At 39.1% G+C, this 20600-nt stretch overlaps 2 protein-coding genes across 2 annotated transcripts in view; one reads left to right on the forward strand and one right to left on the reverse strand.

Moving 5' to 3' along the window:
• The window catches only part of NAA25 (N-alpha-acetyltransferase 25, NatB auxiliary subunit), a 75736-nt gene extending 59880 nt beyond the window's left edge, over positions 1 to 15856 (reverse strand). The window contains exons 1-3 of the mRNA XM_037816633.1: positions 15646 to 15856; positions 5708 to 5793; positions 1811 to 1949 (exon numbers count right to left, since the gene is read on the reverse strand). Of these exons, the coding sequence (XP_037672561.1) occupies positions 1811 to 1949; positions 5708 to 5793; positions 15646 to 15703 (283 nt within the window). The 5' untranslated portion in view covers positions 15704 to 15856. The remainder of the gene's footprint in view (positions 1 to 1810; positions 1950 to 5707; positions 5794 to 15645) is intronic.
• Positions 15813 to 20600, forward strand: part of TRAFD1 (TRAF-type zinc finger domain containing 1) — a 39690-nt gene continuing 34902 nt past the window's right edge. Inside the window, exon 1 of the mRNA XM_037816636.1 lies at positions 15813 to 15956. The gene's annotated coding sequence lies outside the window, so the exon portion shown is untranslated. The remainder of the gene's footprint in view (positions 15957 to 20600) is intronic.

A 20600-nucleotide genomic window follows, 5' to 3' on the forward strand; every position in this document is an offset into this window, starting at 1 on the left:
GCTACTATTAAAAAACGAAAAATAAGTGTTGGAGAGAATGTGGAGAAATACAAACACCTGTTCATTGTTGGTAGGAATGTAAAATAGTGAACCACTACGTCACTGGTTCCTCAGAAAGTTAAGTATAGAATTACCATATGTCCCAGCAATCTCACTTCTAGGTAAATATCCCAAAGAATTGAAAGCAGGGACTACAATAGATATTTGCACACTGAGGTTCATAGCAGTATTATTCACAAAAGCCAAAAGATAGAAACCATCCAAGTGTCCATCAACCAATGAATGGATAAACAAAATATGGTTTATATATGAAGTAGAATATTATTCAGCCATTAAAAGGAGTGAGGCTCTGTAACATGCAACAACTCAACCTTTAAGGATGAACCTTAAAGACATCAGGTTGGGTGAAAAAAAGCCAAACACAAAGGGACAAATATTGTATGATCTAACTGATATGAAATAAATAGAACAGTAAATTCAGAGAATCAGAAACTAGAATACAGGTTACAGGGGCCAGGATGAGAAAAGGGAATGGTAAGATAATGCTTAATTGGTATAGAGTGTCTGGTTCAGGTAATGGGACAGTGTTGGTAATGGATGGTGGTGATGGTAGCACAACATTAAGAACATAATTAACTGAATTATATATTTGAACATGGTTAATAGGAGGAATTAAGTTGTATGTCTATTAGAAGAAAAAAATTTTTAAAACAAAAATAGGACTGTCTGATACAATGAATCCTATTGTAAACAGTGGCCTATAGTTATATTACAATTATAAAAATGTTCTTTCATATATGAAACATCTATATCACACAAATGTACCACACTAATGCAAGGTGGTAATATTAGGGTAGTATATGGGAACTCTGTATTTATGCATGATTTTTGTGAAAAACCTACAACTTCTCTAATTAAAAACAAAAAACAAAAAACGGGGGTGGGGGTTAAAAAAAAAAAGGGAACTCAATCAGAAATATCCAAAAATTTAAGCTCAGGTTTAAAAACAATGAAAAGATAAAGAAGCTAGAAATCAGTAATAGGTGGAGACCCAGAAAATTCACAAATAGATGGAAGTTCAACAACATACTCTTAAATAATCAGTGGGCCAAAGAAGAAATTGCAAAAGAAATCAGTAAATAGCTCGAGATGAATGAAACCAAGAACACAACACATCAAAACTTAATAGGATGCAGTGAAGGCAGAGCTGAGAGGGAAACTGATAGCTCTAAATGCTTTCATTAAAAAAGAAGAGCTGAAATCAAAGACCTAACTGCACACCTAGACGAAACAGAAAAAGAACACCTAATGTAACTATGGAGTATAGTTAATAGTACTATTTTAATATTCTTTCATCAATTGTAACAAAGGAACCAGGCTAATGTAAAGCATCAACAACAGGGTGGAATATGGGAATGCTTATTTTTTATAAGACTTCTCTGTAAACTTACAACTTCTCTAATTAAAAAACAATAATAATTAAACAAAAAAACATTATGCTAAGTGAATGAAACCAGACATAAAGTACTACATATTATATGACTCCATTTATAGAAAATGTAATTATAAACATATAGAAACAGAAATAGATTAGTGGTTATATAGGGCTAGAGAAGGATAAAGGAATTGAGAGATGACTGCCAAGGGGTATGGGGTTTTTCTTTTTGGAGTAATGAAAATGTAGAATTGATTGTGGTGAATGTACTAAAAGCCATTAAATGTACACTTTAGATGGATTGAATGGTATGTGAATATATCTCAAAAAAAAACTTCTTTAAAAGAGAAAAGAAAAGAAAAGAAAGAAACATACGTCGATGCATCTCCCGGTAAAGAATAGTCAGTGCTTGCAGAGAGTTGTCATCTGTGGGTTCAAGGGCTGCCACCTCCTGTGCCAAGGTAAATGCTTCCTCCTGCTTTCCAGTTCTTTGTAAACCAATTGCCTTTAAAACCTGGTAGAAAGGAAAGAAAAATCAGCTTTAAATGTACAGAAAAGGAAGTATGAACCAAAGGAGGCCAATTTAAAAGCAGAATTTTTTTGGTAAGCCAAAGTTGCTAATCATCTAAATAAATTTTCACTAAAAATATAAGCAAATCAAGATTTTTTTTCCTATTTTGGTCTTATTAAGAGTGCACAACATTCCTTAAAAGAACTCTGTGGGTGAACCCTAAGTTAAACCCTGGACTACAGTTAATAGTACAATTATAAAAAGGTGCTATCATCAATTGCAACAAATGTTCTACACCAATGCAAGTTGGTAAATAAGAGTGGTATATGGGACTGGGGCAAGATGGCGGCATAGAGAGGAGTGGAAGCTAAGTAGTCCCCCTGGAACAACTCCAAAAAACCAGAAACAACTAGTAAATAATCCAGAATAACTGCGGGGGGACAAACGAGACCATCCATTCATCATACACCAACCTGAATTGGGAGGAATGCCCGAGAACACAGCATAAAATCTGTAAGTAAAACCTGCGGAACCAGGTTGGGAGACCCCCTCCCCCATAGCCTGAGCCGCAAAGCCTCGTGGTGCCAGAGAGAAGCTCTCTCCCAGAAAGCGAATACAGCTCAGCTGAGCTCCAACTGGGGTTTTAAGTAGCGAGTGTGAACTGCTCACTACAGGTACGCAGCCCCAAAACACAGACAGAGGCTTTGGGTGACGACTGACCTGGGAGAGCCGGAGGGTTGCCTTGGACTAGGTCTGAAGGGGAATATCTGTTTCTTTTTTGGCTCAGTGGAGAAAGCCCCAGTCATTTTCAGTTTCCAGGGCTGTGACTCTGGGAAGGGTGGAGACAGCACAAGCAGAGAGCGAGACCATTGAAATGCTAATGACCTCCACCTGAGGGGTCTGTCTTCTCTAGGAGGAAAGGGGTGGGGCCCTTTCCATTCAGAACCAGACCCCAGAGCCTGGGGGAACACGGCCATACCTCCTCACACCAGTCAAGAATTATAGGCTAACAGGCGTCACCTGCTGGGCAGAAAAGCACAGTGACCTGAGGCATCAAAGGGTGGAGCAGTTTTCTAAGACACACCCTCAGGGAAACCAGATACTGAATATTTCTTCCCTCTGGGACCTGAGCCTGTTCTGGTCTGAGAAAACCCGATTTGGATAACCAAGGAAACCATGCCTAGACAACAGAAAATTACAACCTACACTAAGAAAAACAAAGTTATGGCCCAGTCAAAGGAACAAACGTACACTTCAACTGAGATACAGGAATTTAAACAACTAATGCTAAATCAATTCAAAAAGTTTAGAGAAGATATTGCAAAAGAGATAGAGGCTGTAAAGGAAGAACTGGACACGTATACGGCAGAAATCAAAAGTTCAAAAAACCTACTAGTAGAATCTATGGAAATAAGAGGCACAACAACACAAGAGATGAAAGACACAATGGAAACATACAACAGCAGATCTCAAGAGGCAGAAGAAAACACTCAGGAACTGGAGAACAAAACACCTGAAAGCCTACACGCAAAGGAGCAGATGGAGAAAAGAATGAAAAAATATGAGCAACATCTCTGGGAACTCAAGGATGAAACAAAGTACAATAATGTACGTATCATTGGTGTCCCAGAAGGAGAAGAGAAGGGAAAGGGGGCAGAAGCAATAATAGAGGAAATAATAAATGAAAATTTCTCATCTCTTATGAAAGACATAAAATTACAGATCCAAGAAGCGCAGCATACTCCAAACAGAAGAGATATGAATAGGCCTACGCCAAGACACTTAATAATCAGATTATCAAATGTCAAAGACAAGGAGAGAATCCTGAAAGCAGCAAGAGAAAAGCAATCCATTACATACAAAGGAAGCTTCATAAGACTATGTGCGGATCTCTCAGCAGAAACCATGGAGGCAAGAAGGAAGTGGTGTGATATATTTAAGATATTGAAAGAGAAAAACCACCAACCAAGAATCCTGTATCCAGCAAAGCTGTCCTTCAAATATGAGGGAGAGCGCAAAATATTTTCTGACAAACAGACAATGAGAGACTTTGTGAACAAGACACCTGCCCTACAGGAAATACTAAAGGGAGCACTACAGGGTGATAGAAGACAGGAGTGTGTGGTTTGGAACACAATTTTGGGAGATGGTAGCACAACAATGTAAGTACACTGAACAAAGGTAACTATGAATACGGTTGAGAGAGGAAGATGGGGAGCATGTGAGACACCACAAGAAAGGAGGAAAGATAACAACTGGGACTGTGTAACTTGGTGAAATCTAGAGTATTCAACAATTGTGATAAAATGTACAAATATGTTCTTTTACGAGGGAGAACAAGCAAATGTCAACCTTGCAAGGTGTTAAAAATGGGGAGGCATTGGGGGAGGGATGCAATCAGCATAAACTAGAGACTGTAACTAATAGAATCTGTATTATGCTTCCTTTAATGTAACAAAGGTGATATACCAAGGTGAATGCAGATAAGAGGGGGGGATAGGTGAGGCATGTTAGACACTTGACATTGGTGGTACTGTCTGATTCTTTATTCTACTTTGATTTAAGGTTATTTTTCCTTTTGCTGCTTCCTAGCTGTCATTTTTTTTTTGTTTCCTCTTTCTTTTGCCTCTCTACCTTCTTTGACTCTCCCTCCTACCTTGTGGAAGAAATGTAGATGCTCTTGCTTAGTATGAGCAGAATGTTCAATTAGGATGAACTTAAATGTTTGGAAATGAACAGGGGTGTTGGTAGCAAGATGTGAGAATAACTAACAGCGCCGAATGGTGTGTGAATGAGGCGGAAAGGGGAAGCTCAGAGTCATATATGTCACCAGAAGGAAAGTTGGAGGTCAAAAGATGGGAATGTATAAAACTGAATCCTATGGTGGGCAATGTCCATGATCAACTGTACAAATACTAGAAATCACTTCACGAACCAGAACAAATGTATGACAATACAATTAGAAGTTAATAATAGAGGGACATATAGGGAAGAACTATATACCTATTACAAACTATATACTACAGTTAGTAGTATTTCAACATTTTTTCATAAACAGTAACAAACGTACTATATCAATACTAGGAGTCAACAATTGAGGAGGGTTGGTTAGGGATAGGGGAGGTTTAGAGTTTCCTTTTCTTTTTTTCTTTTTTCATCTTTCACTTTATTTCTTGTCTGGAGTAATGAAAAGTTTCTAAAAATTGAACAAAAATTAAGTGTGATGGATGCACAGCTGTATGAGGGTACCCAGCGGCAAGTGATTGTACACTTTGGATCTTTGGATAATTGTATGGTATCTGAACAATCTCAATAAAAATGGAAAAAAAAAAAAAAAAAAAAAAAAGGAAATGGAGGGAAATAGTTATTTTCAATGGAGAAACAGCAGAATAAAATTTCTTACCACTTCATGAAATTAAAAAAAAAAAAAAAAAAGAGTGGTATATGGGAATCCTGTATATTATGCATGACTGTTCTGTAAATCTAGTCTCTCTAATAAAGAAAGAAAGAAAAAAGGACTTGTTGAAAGTAAAATTGAATTAAGTAATGTCCAAGAAATTTAAAAAACTAGCTTTTAATTAAATTAATTAGTATTTAATTAAAATACAAAGCTGTATCAAAAAAATAAATGAAAGTAGAAAGTACTCTGAAAAACACAGTGGTCACTGAAGAGATTAATTAAATACCCTTTTCCATTAAAGTAAAGTACTGTAATACATAACCCACCAAATGTAAGTAACTCAAGGGCAAATGAACTTTACCTTAGCACAATGAAGATCCTTATGTTTCTTTAACAATTTATCTGCTTGCTGAATTGCCATTTTATTATTACCATTATCAAGATAATCTGTGAAAAAAATTATGATAGTTATTATATTCCTTCAACAATAAATATGAAAAATGCACAAGCTGTATGTTTCACTTCATAACTCAGTATTAAAAACATCTTGAGCAAAATAACAATATGGGGAAGCCAGAGATTAAAATGCTTGGGTGATTAGCTTTCACTGAAGAGCAGGTCAAGATGGAGTGAGTATACTGAAACCCAGCGCCGTTTCTACAAGTGAAGTGCAATCTTCCTTGTTTTTTGTATTTATTTGTAGGTTCAGATCCAAAGGATCCATTTTAAAAATACATATAAAGATATATATCCAGTGCAATCCACTTTTATTTCTTTTTCCTTGAATGCATATGAATATATAGAAAGAAAGAAAAGTCCCAATACTTTGCAGGAAAATTGCAGTGATACCATGAAGAGAACAAGGTCTGTTTGCTTCCAAAAGTCACAGTTTATACAAGATATTTGCTTTCCTTAGATTGGTTCTTCATTTTACCTTTTATTTTTAGCCAAAATAAATAAACGCATTTATGAGAACTGTAAGTAAAGCTTTCTCTATTTCAGAAAGATGCAACCTACTAGAAGGTAAAAAGTAAATAAATAAGTTGACGAGAATGTAACCTTTGTACAGTATTAGAATGTATAAATGTAGCTTGCTTGGAAGGGGAAAACTTTAAATAAAAACTTTATGTACTAAAAAAAAAAAAAAGGCATCGTGGAGCAGATTTAACTCCGAATGACTACAACGGTCCAAAATATAATCATATATTCCTGCAGTCATCTCTCATCCAAAAGTAATATATTGGTCCTTCTTATTGCAGATTCACTACTACATATATTTAGATCGAGTACATTGACAGTTCATGGGAAATTAAAGGTTTAGTCACTTAAAAATAAGCCAGTAAAGGAAAAAAAAAATCCTTTCTAATATGCAAGCTTCAAATCTACCAAGTAGAACACGTTCAGCCAATGAAATATACTTAATGAGTACTTTGCTACAGAGTTAAATATAATTGCCTGAAAATGAGAAGAATAAGAAGTTTTACCCATAAAATAGAGAGTAAACAAAACGGCGTTCAGTTATATTAGGAGTGGGCAAGGATGTAGGAAAAATAGCACTTCCAAACACTCTGAAATATAATAAATTAGTACTCATTTTGAAGAACAATTGACTTCTAGGTCTCCCTAAACTATGCATCCATTCCAAATTTTAAGGAATATGGAGACCTGCTATAAAATTATGTTAACAAAAACAATCAATCATTATTCAAAAGTAACAACCCAGAGAAATCAAAATATTTTAAATGGGAAATGGCAGTAGCTGTCAACTCTACATACAGAAAAATGAATGAGCACAGTCCAGTTCACAATGTACAGTGTACTTACTACCGGGTCCCTCTGCTCATCAAGGTCCCAAATCACCATAGGGATAGATGAGGCAGACAACTCAAGTAAGAGAACCCAAATAACAGAAATCAATAGACTACTGCTAAATCTCATTTTACCTGATGGTTTCAATTTTTGTCCAACGACTACTGTACTAGAACTTTTAACAGTCACATGAATGCATGAGTTTCCTCTCTTCAGTATTTCTTCAATGCACCTAATACCGATGAGCACCAGTAATGCTAGATAAAAAGGTAAGAAGCCTTGTTCTGGAGGGAATCACAACCCAGTGAGGAACATCAAACACGTAACAGGCAAGGGGAATAGAGAATCACAGAGAATCGAAAAGCATACAATCTCATCCTAAATAATCCAAGTATATACTACCAGTTTTCTGAAGTCCTTAGTTCAGCCGATAGACCATCATTTGTCTCTACAGAGTATCTGACAGATTTTTTTAAAAAGCCCAGTAGATGATACCCTCTCTTCCTAATAACTTGATGCTGATCTCTTTCTGAGTCAGTTCTAAGTTCTGACTTGGTCCTACAAGACTCCTGGATCATAAAATGTATCTCGAAGCTTTCTCAAAGATAAGAGAAAACATGTTTGATGAGTTCCCAACTCTGAGGGTCTGCCACACATATGGATCAGACCTGAGGTCAGAGCTATAAGGATCTTTTCCTTTTCTCTCTGTAGCTGACAAGGTTCTGATATACTACTATACCTAACTGCCCATGTCCTCTTCTCTGGGAATGGTTCCACTGCCCCTCCTAAAGGGGTAGGACTGATGACCATGTCTATATCATGTAACCGCAGCCCATCCAGGGTGGACATTTGACTCAAGCTAAGCAAATCAGGTTTCTTCTTGGGATGCTATAACTCCAACACCGACCCAAGTTGGAAGACGATAAATATTTTGGATCTGAGGCTACTAGTGGCAGCTCCAGAATTTCTATTTTGAAGGCACATTGCAGGACAAAATTAGTTGATGGAAAGAGAAGAATAAGGGATATCTATCTCTTGACAAAAATATTCACATGGTATTTTATATAAGAGTGAAAAGTGAATTATCTTTATAAAAAATTCAAGGGAGGGGAAAGGAGTGCTGATCAATGTTGTGGGGAGGGACTAATGACCCATCTCCCCTCCATCCTCAGCTTGGTGTGGGGCCCTGCTAAACGCTGATGAATAGGCAGAAAAAAAGCCGTCTGAATAACCAAGCAGTGAAAATAATAAGACACATCAAGAAAACCAGAGATGAGCAACTGAGAAAGGAGCCTCAGTTTCTGAGAGGCTCTCCCATGAGGCCCTAGGGCACTGCATTATTGCCCAGGGCTCCCACAAGCATTTATAGCCAGCCCATTTTGCCTGAGCTAATGCAAATGGGTTTCTGTTCCTAGCATGCAAAAGTTTTAACTAAAACACTCCATAACATTTCCCCTAATGTCAGGTTCCCCTTTCCTGGGAACCTAGGTAATTACCGATTAATTGGGTTGCTTGGCCTTTGGGGAAAGTTTATTTCCATTTACATTACTGGTTATGTAATATAAATTATTTAGACCCTGGAGAAAACTGTTCAATAAAATGATATCCTGTCTCTTTAGTAAGTCTTTTTTTTTAAAAATTTTCTGAAGGGTAACTGCAGTTTGGTTATGAAGATTGGTGTTGTTCCCTTAATTAACAAGGGGTTAGCCAAAATCAGCCATTCACAAATCAGGCAGAGGAAATAATAGGATTATGATGCAGTGGTTAAAGCAATGTTCCTAAAGCAAGTACCACTCCAAATCAACGTTTTAGGTGGTTCTTGGAGACAGCACTAGATAATACAGTGAGAAAGTTAATACATTTTCTAACATATCCTTTACATTAAGGAGTCTCAGATTGGTGCTAGCCTGTCTATTGCTTCTCTAACACTTGGTTTTTTGGTATTGTCTTTTTTTTAAATTGTGGTAATAACATATATATAATATGGAGTTTGCCATTTTAACAATTTTTAAGTGTACAATCCAGTAGCATTTATTACTTTAAAATGTTGTGCTACCATCATCACCTTCCATTACTAAAACTTTTTTTTTCATCACCCAAAACTGAAACTCTGTACACACTAAGCAGTAATTCCCCTTCCCTGAAAACCCTGGTAACCTCTCATCTACTTTCCCTATGAATTTGCTTATTCTAGACATTCTGCATAAATAGCATTGTACAATATTTATCCTCTTGTGTTTGACTTACTCGCTTAGCACAACGTCTTCAAGGTTCATCTTTGTTGTAGCACGTAAAAGAACTTCAGCTAATGTCTTTTTTTAACTACAACCAATCTGGTCTCAGATCGTCACAAGGGTCAGAATCTAGTTAAGACTTTAGTAATATTGTTCTGTTTTCACTGAACTTATTTTTACGGTCTTATTCTCTCCGGACAAGTGATACAGGTTTTCCATTAATGGTAGTGATATAAATTATCCTAAATAGATGTCAGTTAAAAAGTCAACCTAAAGAAAAATATTAAGTAAATAACAGTACATGTAATACTAGAATATAGCAAAAACATCAGATTAGATAAAAGAATGATAGAAATTTGGGAAACATTGGGTTAAATCATTGGTTGTAGCTTTGACTCCACAGAAGAACTAGCTAGAGATTAACAAAATTTATTGAATGAATGAGCCACACCCCTGGGTAACACTTCAAATAGAAGCTCCTCTTCTTGGAGATGCAAAAAGCAGTAGACCCTGCACACATGCAGGCCTAGGGTCTACTTGCCAAACAGAAGAGGCCCAGGGCATTCCTTTTCCAATACTCAGGGATGCTAACAAAAGGGAAGTTATCAGTCTTGCAAATTAAAAAGAAAGCCTTAACTCTTTGAAATGTTCTTTTATTGTATGTTTGTTTTCTTTTTAACTTTTTTTTCATACAGTTGATTTAAAAAAGAAGGGAAAGTTAAAAAAAAAAAGAAAAACAAGGAAAAAAAGATGTAGTGCCCCCTTGAGGAGCCTGTGGAGAATGCAGGGGTATTGGCCTACCCCACCTCGTGGTTGCTAACATGACCACAGACATAGGGAACTGGTGGTTTGATGGGTTGAGCCCTCTATCATAGGTTTTACCCTTGGGAAGACGGTTGCTGCAGAGAGGCTAGGCCTCCCTATAATTGTGCCTAAGAGCCTCCTCCCGAATGCCTCTTTGTTGCTCAGATGTGGCCCTCTCTCTCTAGCTAAGCCAACTTGAAAGGTGAAATCACTGCCCTCCCCCCTACGTGGGATCAGACACCCAGGGGAGTGAATCTCCCTGGCAATGTGGAATATGACTCCCGGGGAGGAATGTAGACCTGGCATCGGGGGACGGAGAACATCTTCTTGACCAAAAGGGGGATGTGAAAGGAAATGAAATAAGCTTCAGTAGCAGAGAGATTCCAAAAGGAGCCGAGAGGTCACTCTGGTGGGCACTCTTACGCACACTTTAGACAACCCTTTTTAGGTTCTAAAGAATTGGGGTAGCTGGTGGTGGATACCTGAAACTATCAAACTACAATCCAGAACCCATGAATCTCGAAGACAGTTGTATAAAAATGTAGCTTATGAGGGGTGACAATGGGATTGGGAAAGCCATAAGGACCACACTCCACTTTGTCTAGTTTATGGATGGATGAGTAGAAAAATAGGGGAAGGAAACAAACAGACAAAGGTACCCAGTGTTCTTTTTTACTTCAATTGCTCTTTTTCACTCTAATTATTATTCTTGTTATTTTTGTGTGTGTGTGCTAATGAAGGTGTCAGGGATTGATTTAGGTGATGAATGTACAACTATGTAATGGTACTGTGAACAATCGAAAGTACGATTTGTTTTGTATGACTGCGTGGTATGTGAATATATCTCAATAAAATGAAAATAAAAAAAAAAGAAAGCCTTAAAAATAAAAAATAAAAATAAAAATAAAATTTAAAAAAAGCCTTTAAGTTATAAGTTCTTGCAGCTGCTGTGGTCTCCAGAGCAGCTGAAATGATAATCTGCACCGTTTCCACTTCCTATGAGAGCTTCAGAGACTACTAAAGATATTGCTCCAATTTAGAAAAATAACAAAAGAGAGCTTCATCTTTAAATTACAATGTCCTTTGCTAAAAAATCCTAAATAGGAGTTTTGCTTTTACCATGAACACATATTGTTGAAACATTTTTGAGTCAACAAACTTGTTGAATACCAACCGCATGCAAGGTTGAGGGGGCTGAACTTATAAGTGAATAATGCCTCTTAAATGATCTCCTCACATTTTCCACTTGTCCCTGTTTAAACTATTTCCCACACAACATTTAGAACTAACTTTTTAAATTGCAGAACTGATCACATCACTCTCCCGGTTAAATCCCTTCAATGCTCTCTACTGTCTTTAAAATGGCTTACAAAGCCGAGCCCCCATCTACTTCGGTAGCCTCAGCTCACTTCCCCTTTCCCTGTCCCTAGATTCTTAACTACACAGCCTCTTCTTAGGTCCTCAAATGTACCAAGCTCCTTTTCTCAGGGTCTCACACATGCATTAACTCTCTGCCCATCTTTATCACCCCTGTACTTCTGTCATATCCCAAGTAAAAAAAGTCACTTCTGCAGGGAATCTTTTCTTCACCTTCACTCATGGCAATCTCTACTTTTCCTTCAAAGCTTTTAATAAAATTGTAATGATCAGGCATGCCAACATTTAAAAATATGTCAAGACTATAAGCTCCTAGAGAGCAAAAACTCTGCCTGTTTATTCTTCCAGGAATGTTCTATGCATTAAAATCTTTCTTTTAAAATGTTTTTAAATTTTTAAAGTACAAGTCAGGGCTTTTTAAAGGGTCATGTTTTCAGAACAGAGAAAAAGAGGTTGTGCCAAACAAACAAACAAAAACAATATGAAGTGTACAGGATACTGCCACATACCAATCAGATGTCCATTTGTTATTGTGTTCGTTAACATTTTATCTCTTAGTGTTATAAACTCCACTTAAAACTGATAAAAATTTCATTCTTGTTAAAAAAAAAAAAAAAAGAGAGAGAGAGAAGTTGTACCAAGTGACTTTTCTACAGAAAGGCAAGATAGCCTTCATTCATCAAGACACTTGGCCATTCCTGGGGCAAAACACGACAAGGCTCATAGTGCAACACTGCCCAACAGAAGGCTCAGAATACCACATTTGATGGAAGACCGGGGAGTTTTTTTTTACTAATAAACTACAGCAGAATAATTACCTGAGCTGCAGTTTGGCCAGGCACCCAAGTGTTTGTACTCACCAAAAAAAAAATGATTATCATTCAGGAAAACACAAACGGGAAATAAGTTACACCTGATCGAGGCTAGAGCAAGACTGCAGGTCAGTGAAACAGGTTAAAGGACCCTGTGTCCAGAAAAGCCAATATAAATCTGTGTGTGTAAGTGTATGTGTTCTAAAGACAGTGGGAGTATTTTTTCTACATTGAAATTCCTCTATTCCTATTTTGCCATTGCTGACCTAGCAATTTATATATTCTATACATATTTATAAAGCATCACACTGGACCATCACTTCAAATTATTTAGAAGCATGGGGAGGAGGGATTAGATTGCCTTAATAAAATAGAACCAAATATTTATTGTCTCTCTCCACCCCTCCTCTACCCCATAACATTAAAAACATTTAAAAATTAATCATAATGGTAGAGGAAAGCACTGAGGCTCACCAAGTCACATAAAACAAAAATCTGTTGAGAACCACTGATCATAAGAGAATAATTTTGGCAAAAGAAGAATGAGTATTCAAATAGGATTCCAGTAAGATCACTGGTGGAGTTTTTCAAAAACCAAAAATGCAATACCCAAACTTATCAGCTTATGATGAGTAATGCAAGATGCCCTGTGAAGATGTTTCAACTAAGCAAATTTCATGCACAGAAAAGATATTCCAAACCTAGACACCGCAAGTAGCATTCAATTCCAATGGACATCTCAACCCACCACAATTTCACAATGAATTACCCTCATAGCCCTGTTCATTTCTACCCTTAACAATACCCAGCAAGAGCTGAGGTCCTAGGCAAGGTTTCCCAGAGTTGCAAAATCCTGAAACCTTGGCAGTATAAATACTGCTGTACAAAGATAGTGATGCTGCTGAATCTGACCTTGGTAAAGAGCTGGGCTCTCCTGTGAGAATGCCTAGGTTCAAATCCCAACTCTACAACTTACTAGTTGCAACCTTGAGCAAATTATCTTCCTGGGTTTCAGTTTCCTCCTCTGTTCACAATAATCTTACCTACCTCATACAGTAGTTAGCACAAGAAAGTACTCAACGCTGGCAGCTGAACTTTCGGTTGATGGGCACGCACCACCATGCAAGAGCTTGTTCGTTTGTCAGCTAACGAATGTCTGAATTCAAGGAACAATAGTGGTTTAGGATACTACTTTATTTCAACAACAAAATGAGGGGCTGTCCCAAAGTCTAGAGTTCAAGTGCTGAAGTTAAAGACAATCCGTAACTTTTCTTTTCCTTTTCCTGCTAGTTTATATTAATCACTCTCAAATTCCTAAAGAAGGCCTCTTCTAATCCTTTTCCCATGTAGCTGTAACAAAAGCTACATAAGTCTGACTTCTGTGTTGAGAATATGACATGGCAGTTCTGATTAACATATCCTGATGTCTAGCAATGTAAAATGGACATGGCTTTTCTTCCTGGATAGTTCAAAGCACTACTAATTCTAAATGACTTACAGGACCAAAAGCATTTTCTTTGGTCTTCAAGTAAAACTTTAATAATCCAATTATTCTTAAAAATAAGGAGTGTTTATAGTTAAAAAAAAAAAAAAGTCTGCATGCAGCTGTTGCACACAGCTATGTCACAAACTGCTCGTTTCAGTTCTTACCCTCAATCACCCATCTTGTATACATCATCTCTGCCCTCTGAATAAATATACTTGAGGCCATGAGATTTTACACTCCCACAGAAATGGAAGTCAGATCCAATCTCAGCCATCTTTGTGACCTTAGGCAAGTCAGTGCCCTCAGAGCCAAGTGAGGTGGTTTCTAGTACAGTGATTAAGAGGGTGAGACTGCAACAATCCACAGGGGTTCAAATCCTAGCTCCACCAAATGCTGAGTGCCCTTAGACAAATTACACATCAATAAAAGCACCAGTTTCCTCATCTGTAAAACAAAAAAAAAAAAGAGGGGGGTAGCGGGTGGAGATTGGAAAAAACAGTATCCACTTCATGAGAATATCATGCAGATTAAATGAGATAACCCATATAAAAGGCCAAAGACAATGCCTGATATTAGCAGTATTATACACATTAATCATTACTATTCTTACCCACCTCGCTGGTTTGTTAGAATTAAATGAGATGTGAGAGTAAAGCATCATGCGAATTGCAAAATAAAAGTAGGACCAATTGTGCCAGAAACACAGTCACCCTCACCTCTCAAAAAATATTATATTATCTCAGTCATACAGAGAAGCTTTCATTTAGTAACGTTCACATTACAGACATGAAGTTTAATTTTGCAAACACCACTGACCTTGAAGCTTCCTCAACAATAACTAAGATGCACCAAGACCATCTAAAGGAAAGGAAACGTAAAAGGTGCTACTGTCCAATTACAGAACATCTCAGTTACTGATAACATGTTTCTCCCAGACTCAAATCTACGATTTTTCACAACCAGGGTAGCAGGATGATATCAAGGTCTTAAAGCTTGCGGGCTGAGGTAAGTGTTGCGGAGGAGGACCCACTAAGCACGCAGAAGGGAAGCTGCAGAAAAAACCACAGAAGCTGCAGAAAGCAAAAGCCCTGCAGCAGCTCTGCAAGCCCCCTCTGACATGCGCTACCACAGTCTCCTCACCGTTATTCTGGGCCCAAGACACTACCCCCCTCCAACCCCGCCTCCCACGTGAGTCCAGAGCAGCTGTTTCTCTACCAAAGAGCTAGGAATTGGGAGCGTCGAGTCCCCGACCTGCTCCTGACTTGATGTGGGTGACCTTGTGTCAGCCCCTTCCCCTCTCTGGTCCTTGGTTTTTCCATGTGCGCCCACGCCCAGCTAGTCCAACAACCCGCTAAAGTCCGTTCGCGCAAATAGAGAATCTTCAGTAAGGAACTTTTCCTCAGGTCAGGTGTCCCACCCTCACGCCCAGCAGGCTTTCCCCTGTTATCTCTGGTTTCTCTTGGAGAGGCCGTAACAACGCAACCTGTGGGTAGCTCAGGTTTTTGAGAGAAGAAGCGACCCACGGGGACTGCCCGTCTGGCCGACACGGCCGCCCCACCGCTGTCGCGACCTCGTCGCCCTGCCTCCTCAGGGCTCAGGGCAACCGGGCCGGCTCCTACGCGAGGCCCGCGGCTGCGGCCTAGAGGCCCGCGCGGCCCGTATCCCCGCGACCGTCGGTTCCGCGCCCACCCCCTGGGCGCCCCTCCCGGGCCTCCGCCCCGGCCTCGGCAGCCCTCGGCGCGTCAGGCAGGTGGCCCGGCTGGCCCCAGGCACTCACCATAAATGGGCCGGAGGCGCCTGTCGTTAGGGTCCTGCACATGGCCCCGCGTCGCCATGATGACAAGCACAGAAACGCAATGCGCACGCGCAGGGCGGGCCCTCGGGAAGGGGCTGTTAAAGGGCCAGCGCGGTTCTGGCTCTTCTATCGTGATAGTCGCGGGTCCGCGATGCAGCTGAACGCGGAAAGGGAAGCTTCTAATCTTCGCTTGGATGGAAGTTTCTGTTCCCGGTTGCTGTTGTTATCAACCTGACCACAAGGATCGGCTGTTGCTTTTTAAATCCCTTCAGAGTCGCCGACTGGCAAGTGAGGTACTGAGGAAAAAAACGTTTAGTAAGAATTAGGGCTCTGGTGCTCTTGTTTATCCTGTTTATCTTCTGTTCTGAAGGACCGATTAGACCTGTCTTGGATTAATAGTTGACGAACCAGGAACTCCCTGGGAGGGTGACCAGAGGAAAATAGAGGAAAGGTCAACAGTAAAAGTCTGCCAGGAAAATTCGAAACCCTCCGCCCTTCTCCTGGGGCTCAGCCATCTAAGAAGTATCCTAGAATGATCGTAGTTCACTGTGTGCCCAGACGCTGTGTTGTAAACTCTTTAATTGTATTAACTGATTTAATACTCATAACAGTCCTGATGCTACCTAGGGAAGTACTATTATTATCTCTGTTTTTACAAATGGATTTATTCATGCAACAATTAGTTATTGAGGGGCCCATTATGTAGCATATGCTGCTTTAGGAGTAGAGGATAGTGCAGTAGGTAAATAAAATAGACAGTGCCTTCATGGAGCTTTACTTTTGGTGAGGGGAGACAGAAGATAAACAAATAAGTAAAATAGATAGTATATTAGGTGGTGATAAATGCTACTGAGAAAAGTAAAGCAAGGGCTAGGAAGGGGGTAAACAATTTTAAATTGTGTGATCAGAGAAAGTCTATCTGAGAAAGTGACATTTGGCAAAGATTTTAAGGCTATAACAGAGGGAGGGAGCCAGGCAAGTAGGCTAATCTCAGTGAGGATGTGACTTAGGGCCACACAACTGGTAGCTGTGATTCAAATTCAAGTCTTTCTGAGTAGAGATGATGGAGTCAGCCCCTCCACTACATTGTCTCAGACCCAGTGCAGTGTCCCAGTAGCAACCTTTACCTACTGGGGTTCATCCTTTCTTCTGATGTTCCCTCTCTTTCCCTTTCTGGGCCTTTTAGTGTCCAAGGCAATGGTTCTCAAACTTTAGTGGGCACCAGACCACCTGGGGAACTTGATAAATATGAGTTTCCTCACAGTTCTGATCCAATAGTTCTAGACTTAGAGAAATGTGCCTTTTTAACCCAGCCTTCCAAATCATTATGTTATATATGATCTGGCACCCTCTCTTTGAAAAATACTAATTAAGGGATCTAGAGCAGAAGTTTTAGAATGCATCAGAAGGGCAGGTTAGCTATTGTTGTTACAGTTTTTAATATGTATACCTAGAAAAAAAAGCTGTACAGACAATAGTAACAATAATTATTATAGTGGGCATTTATTGAAAACTTACTATGTGCCAGATACTGTAGTAAGCTCTCTTACGTACATCAGCTTATTTCCCTCTCACAGCTTGTGGAAAGGGCACTATGGTACTATTTTAATCCTCACTTTTAAATGAGAATTTTGATGCAGAGAGCTGTGAGGCAATTTTCCTAAGATCACCCGGTAGTCTGTTGTAAAACCTCTGGTGATCTGACTTCCAAATCCACACTCGTAGCAATTACACCAAACTATTACCAATGGTACTCTGTTAGAAGATGTTTTCACTTTTTACTTTATACACATTTGGCACTGTTTGGTTTGTTTACAATGAGCATGCATTGCTTTTGTAAATAAAAAAAACTGAAAATTCACATTTACAAAAATGGCAATAACAGAAAAAGTAAATAACTTCAAACCTTTTAATCTAATAATTTATTCTAAGGCGGATAATCAGCAGAGGGCAGAAAATATAAAGTAGAGGTTGTTTCCAAACAGTCCTTTAGTCCTAACTGCCCATCAGTAGGGACAGGTGAAATAAATTATGTTATACTGCTGAAACAAGAAAAAAGGTTGCCTTTAAAATCCAAGAAGCAAAGCTTCATTTATAGGCATGGAAAGATGCCTACCACATGTTGGCTTTATAAAGCAGGTTATAGAAGAGTAAATATAGCATAATCAAATTGTGTGGCTGGATGGTCATATAGCTAGCATAGATAGATAGATGCCACATGTACCTACAAGAGATGCTTGAAAGGACATTTACAAATGTTGTGGTTCCTTGTCTCGTGATGGTAGAACTTAGGTGTCTATTTACTTTATTCTTTAAACTTTTCCTCATTGTTGAATTGTTTAAAAACTAAAACAAAACCTGTATTTTAATATCATTTAGCACACCCAATGCCCAAATCTTGGTTTCTAATACCTTTCCAAAAAAGGAAATGAGGGCTCCTTGAATAAATGGCTCATTCTAGGGCTGGGACAGGGAACATACAAGATGAGCTTGGAGCACCTTGTAGTACCAGAAAGTAGGGAAGTGCTCAAAAAAGAAGAGGTTGGGGAACATGTCAAAGGGACACAGGAGCCATCCTGAAAAACCTTCGAAAGGTCAAAACTAGAACAATTTGAGCAACAAAATAAATAACACAGCATTGGATTATAACCCAAAATATAAAATAAATATACATGGGTCCATGCTGATATAAAGAAATGATTGAATAATTAAATAAATGAAGGAGAAGAGACAAATCTTCCTTATAGAAGAATTGCAAGCAAAATATAGATATTCCCTCTTTCAGATAGTAGAGCTTAATCCTTTCCCTTTGAGTGTGGGCTGTACTTAGTGATCAGCTGGTGAAGAATAGAGTGTGGAGAACATAATCACTTTACGGTAGGGACACTTGGAGAACACCACCTTGTTTAAGTGATCAAGGGTAACATTAGCCGTGATAAGTCATGGTGGTAACATGTTCTCCATGACATGATGTGATGAGAAGTGAAAGTTCACCTCTGAATATTCTTCCTCAAAACCCATAACCCCAAACTATCATGAGGAAAACATTAAATCCAAGTTGAGTGACATTCTACAAAATGTCCAACCAGTACTCTTCAAAACTGTCAAGGTCATGAAAAATAAGGAAACAATGAGAAATTGTCACAGATCAGAGGAGACTATGGAGATTCATGACTAAATGCCCTGAGATACCCTGGTTGAGATCTTGAGAGAAAAAAGGACATTAGTAGAAAAGCAGGTGAAGTCCGAATAAAGTCTAGACTTAATGGTGTCATACCAATGTCAGTGTGTTAGTTTTGCAAATGCCCTGTAGTACTTAATATAAGCTGTTAACATTAGGGGAGACTGGGTAAAGGGCATGTGGGGACTCTTCTTTACCTTCTTTGCAACTTACCTACAAATCCAAAATTATTCTAAAGTTAAAAGGTTATTTTTAAATGCCTCATTTTTAATAGTCAGGGAAGAAGCTATTTTAAAAAATGAAATGCACTAGAAACACTCATCCCAAACTCTGTCCCTGGGCTAACTAAAAGAGAAAATTCCAGTATCAAGAGCACAGAAAAATTTTTATTGAGAACAGAGGCCCCTCTAATCAAGGTATAATCTGTGATATTTGTGGAAACGATTTCCAAGGCCAAGGAAGCTTTCAAATACTCCAGCCAGAATTTCAAGGTTGAGAGTAAAAGGAAGTGGTATTCTAGGTTAATAGTTCTCTAAATGTGGTTGCCTGATCAACTGCGTCAGCGTTACCTGGGAACTTACTAGAAATACACATTTCAGCACAGCCCCAAACCTACTGAATCAGAAACTCTGGGGCTAGGACCCAGGAATCTATGTTTTTAGAAGCCCTCCTGGTGATCCTGATTCAGAATTGATAATCAAACTTTATGTTCTAGGTCAGGGGTTGGCAAACTGACACATGAGCCAAATCTAGCTTGCTACCTGTTTTGTAAGGCTTGTGAGCAAAGAATAGTTTTTACATTTTTAAGTGGTTGGAAAAAAAAATCAAAAAAAGAGTAATATTTCATGACATTTGAAAATTATATAAAGTCCAAATTTCAGGGTCCATAAATAAAATTTTATGGAACACAGCCACACCCATTCATTTAGGCATTATCTATGGCTGCTTTCAAGCTACAATGGCAGAGATGAGTAGTTGCCGCAGAAACCATACAGCCCAAAAGCCTAAAATATTTGCTGTCTGCCTCTTGACTGAAAAAGTTTGCCAACCCCTGCTCAAAGTCAATGGAGGGCATTTAAATACTCGCAAGGTGGAGTTGCCAGATAAATTACATCGTAATATTTGGGACATACTTAGACAAAACCAGTCTCCATTGTTTATCTGAAATTCGAATTTAACTGGACCTCCAGATTTGCTAAATCTGGCCACCCTGTCTTAGTGAGAGCTCTCTGCTCCTGAAATCATGCTAACCATCGAGAATGAAAGGCAGGAGTCTCAGGTAAGCTGACCCCAGGATGACTCTGATATGACATGTCCAAGTGTGATTGGGCTGAGGTGGGGCTTGAAAAGGGGGAGAGGAGGGGGGAGGCCTAGGGTTCATCTTGGGTGCAGATGAAAAGAACGGTGAGTCACCTGCGTCTCCAGAATTTCCCAGGGTGGAAAAATACAGTGCTTTCAAGGGGGTCATGTTTGCGGCTCCTGGCCAGGACTGGTTGCTCAGTTATGTGCTTAGGTTCTCTTTTGCTGTCCTGGCCACAGGAGAACCCTGATAGGGCTTGGCAGCCAGCTCTCCGAACTTGGCAGGGCCCCTGCATGCTAGGGACCAAGCTAACAGAGGCCTGTCAATCCCCACATCCCATCCTTGGTAGGATATGTTTCCCTACACCCTGAAGGCCTGTTTGGCATCCAAGTGGGATGAATTGGCCTTTCTTTTTTCCCATTCCTACCCCCTGACCTCAGGCCCTAAGGCCTAGGC

Source organism: Choloepus didactylus, chromosome 23, assembly GCF_015220235.1.
Source record: "Choloepus didactylus isolate mChoDid1 chromosome 23, mChoDid1.pri, whole genome shotgun sequence".
Classification (NCBI taxonomy): Eukaryota; Metazoa; Chordata; class Mammalia; order Pilosa; family Megalonychidae; genus Choloepus; species Choloepus didactylus.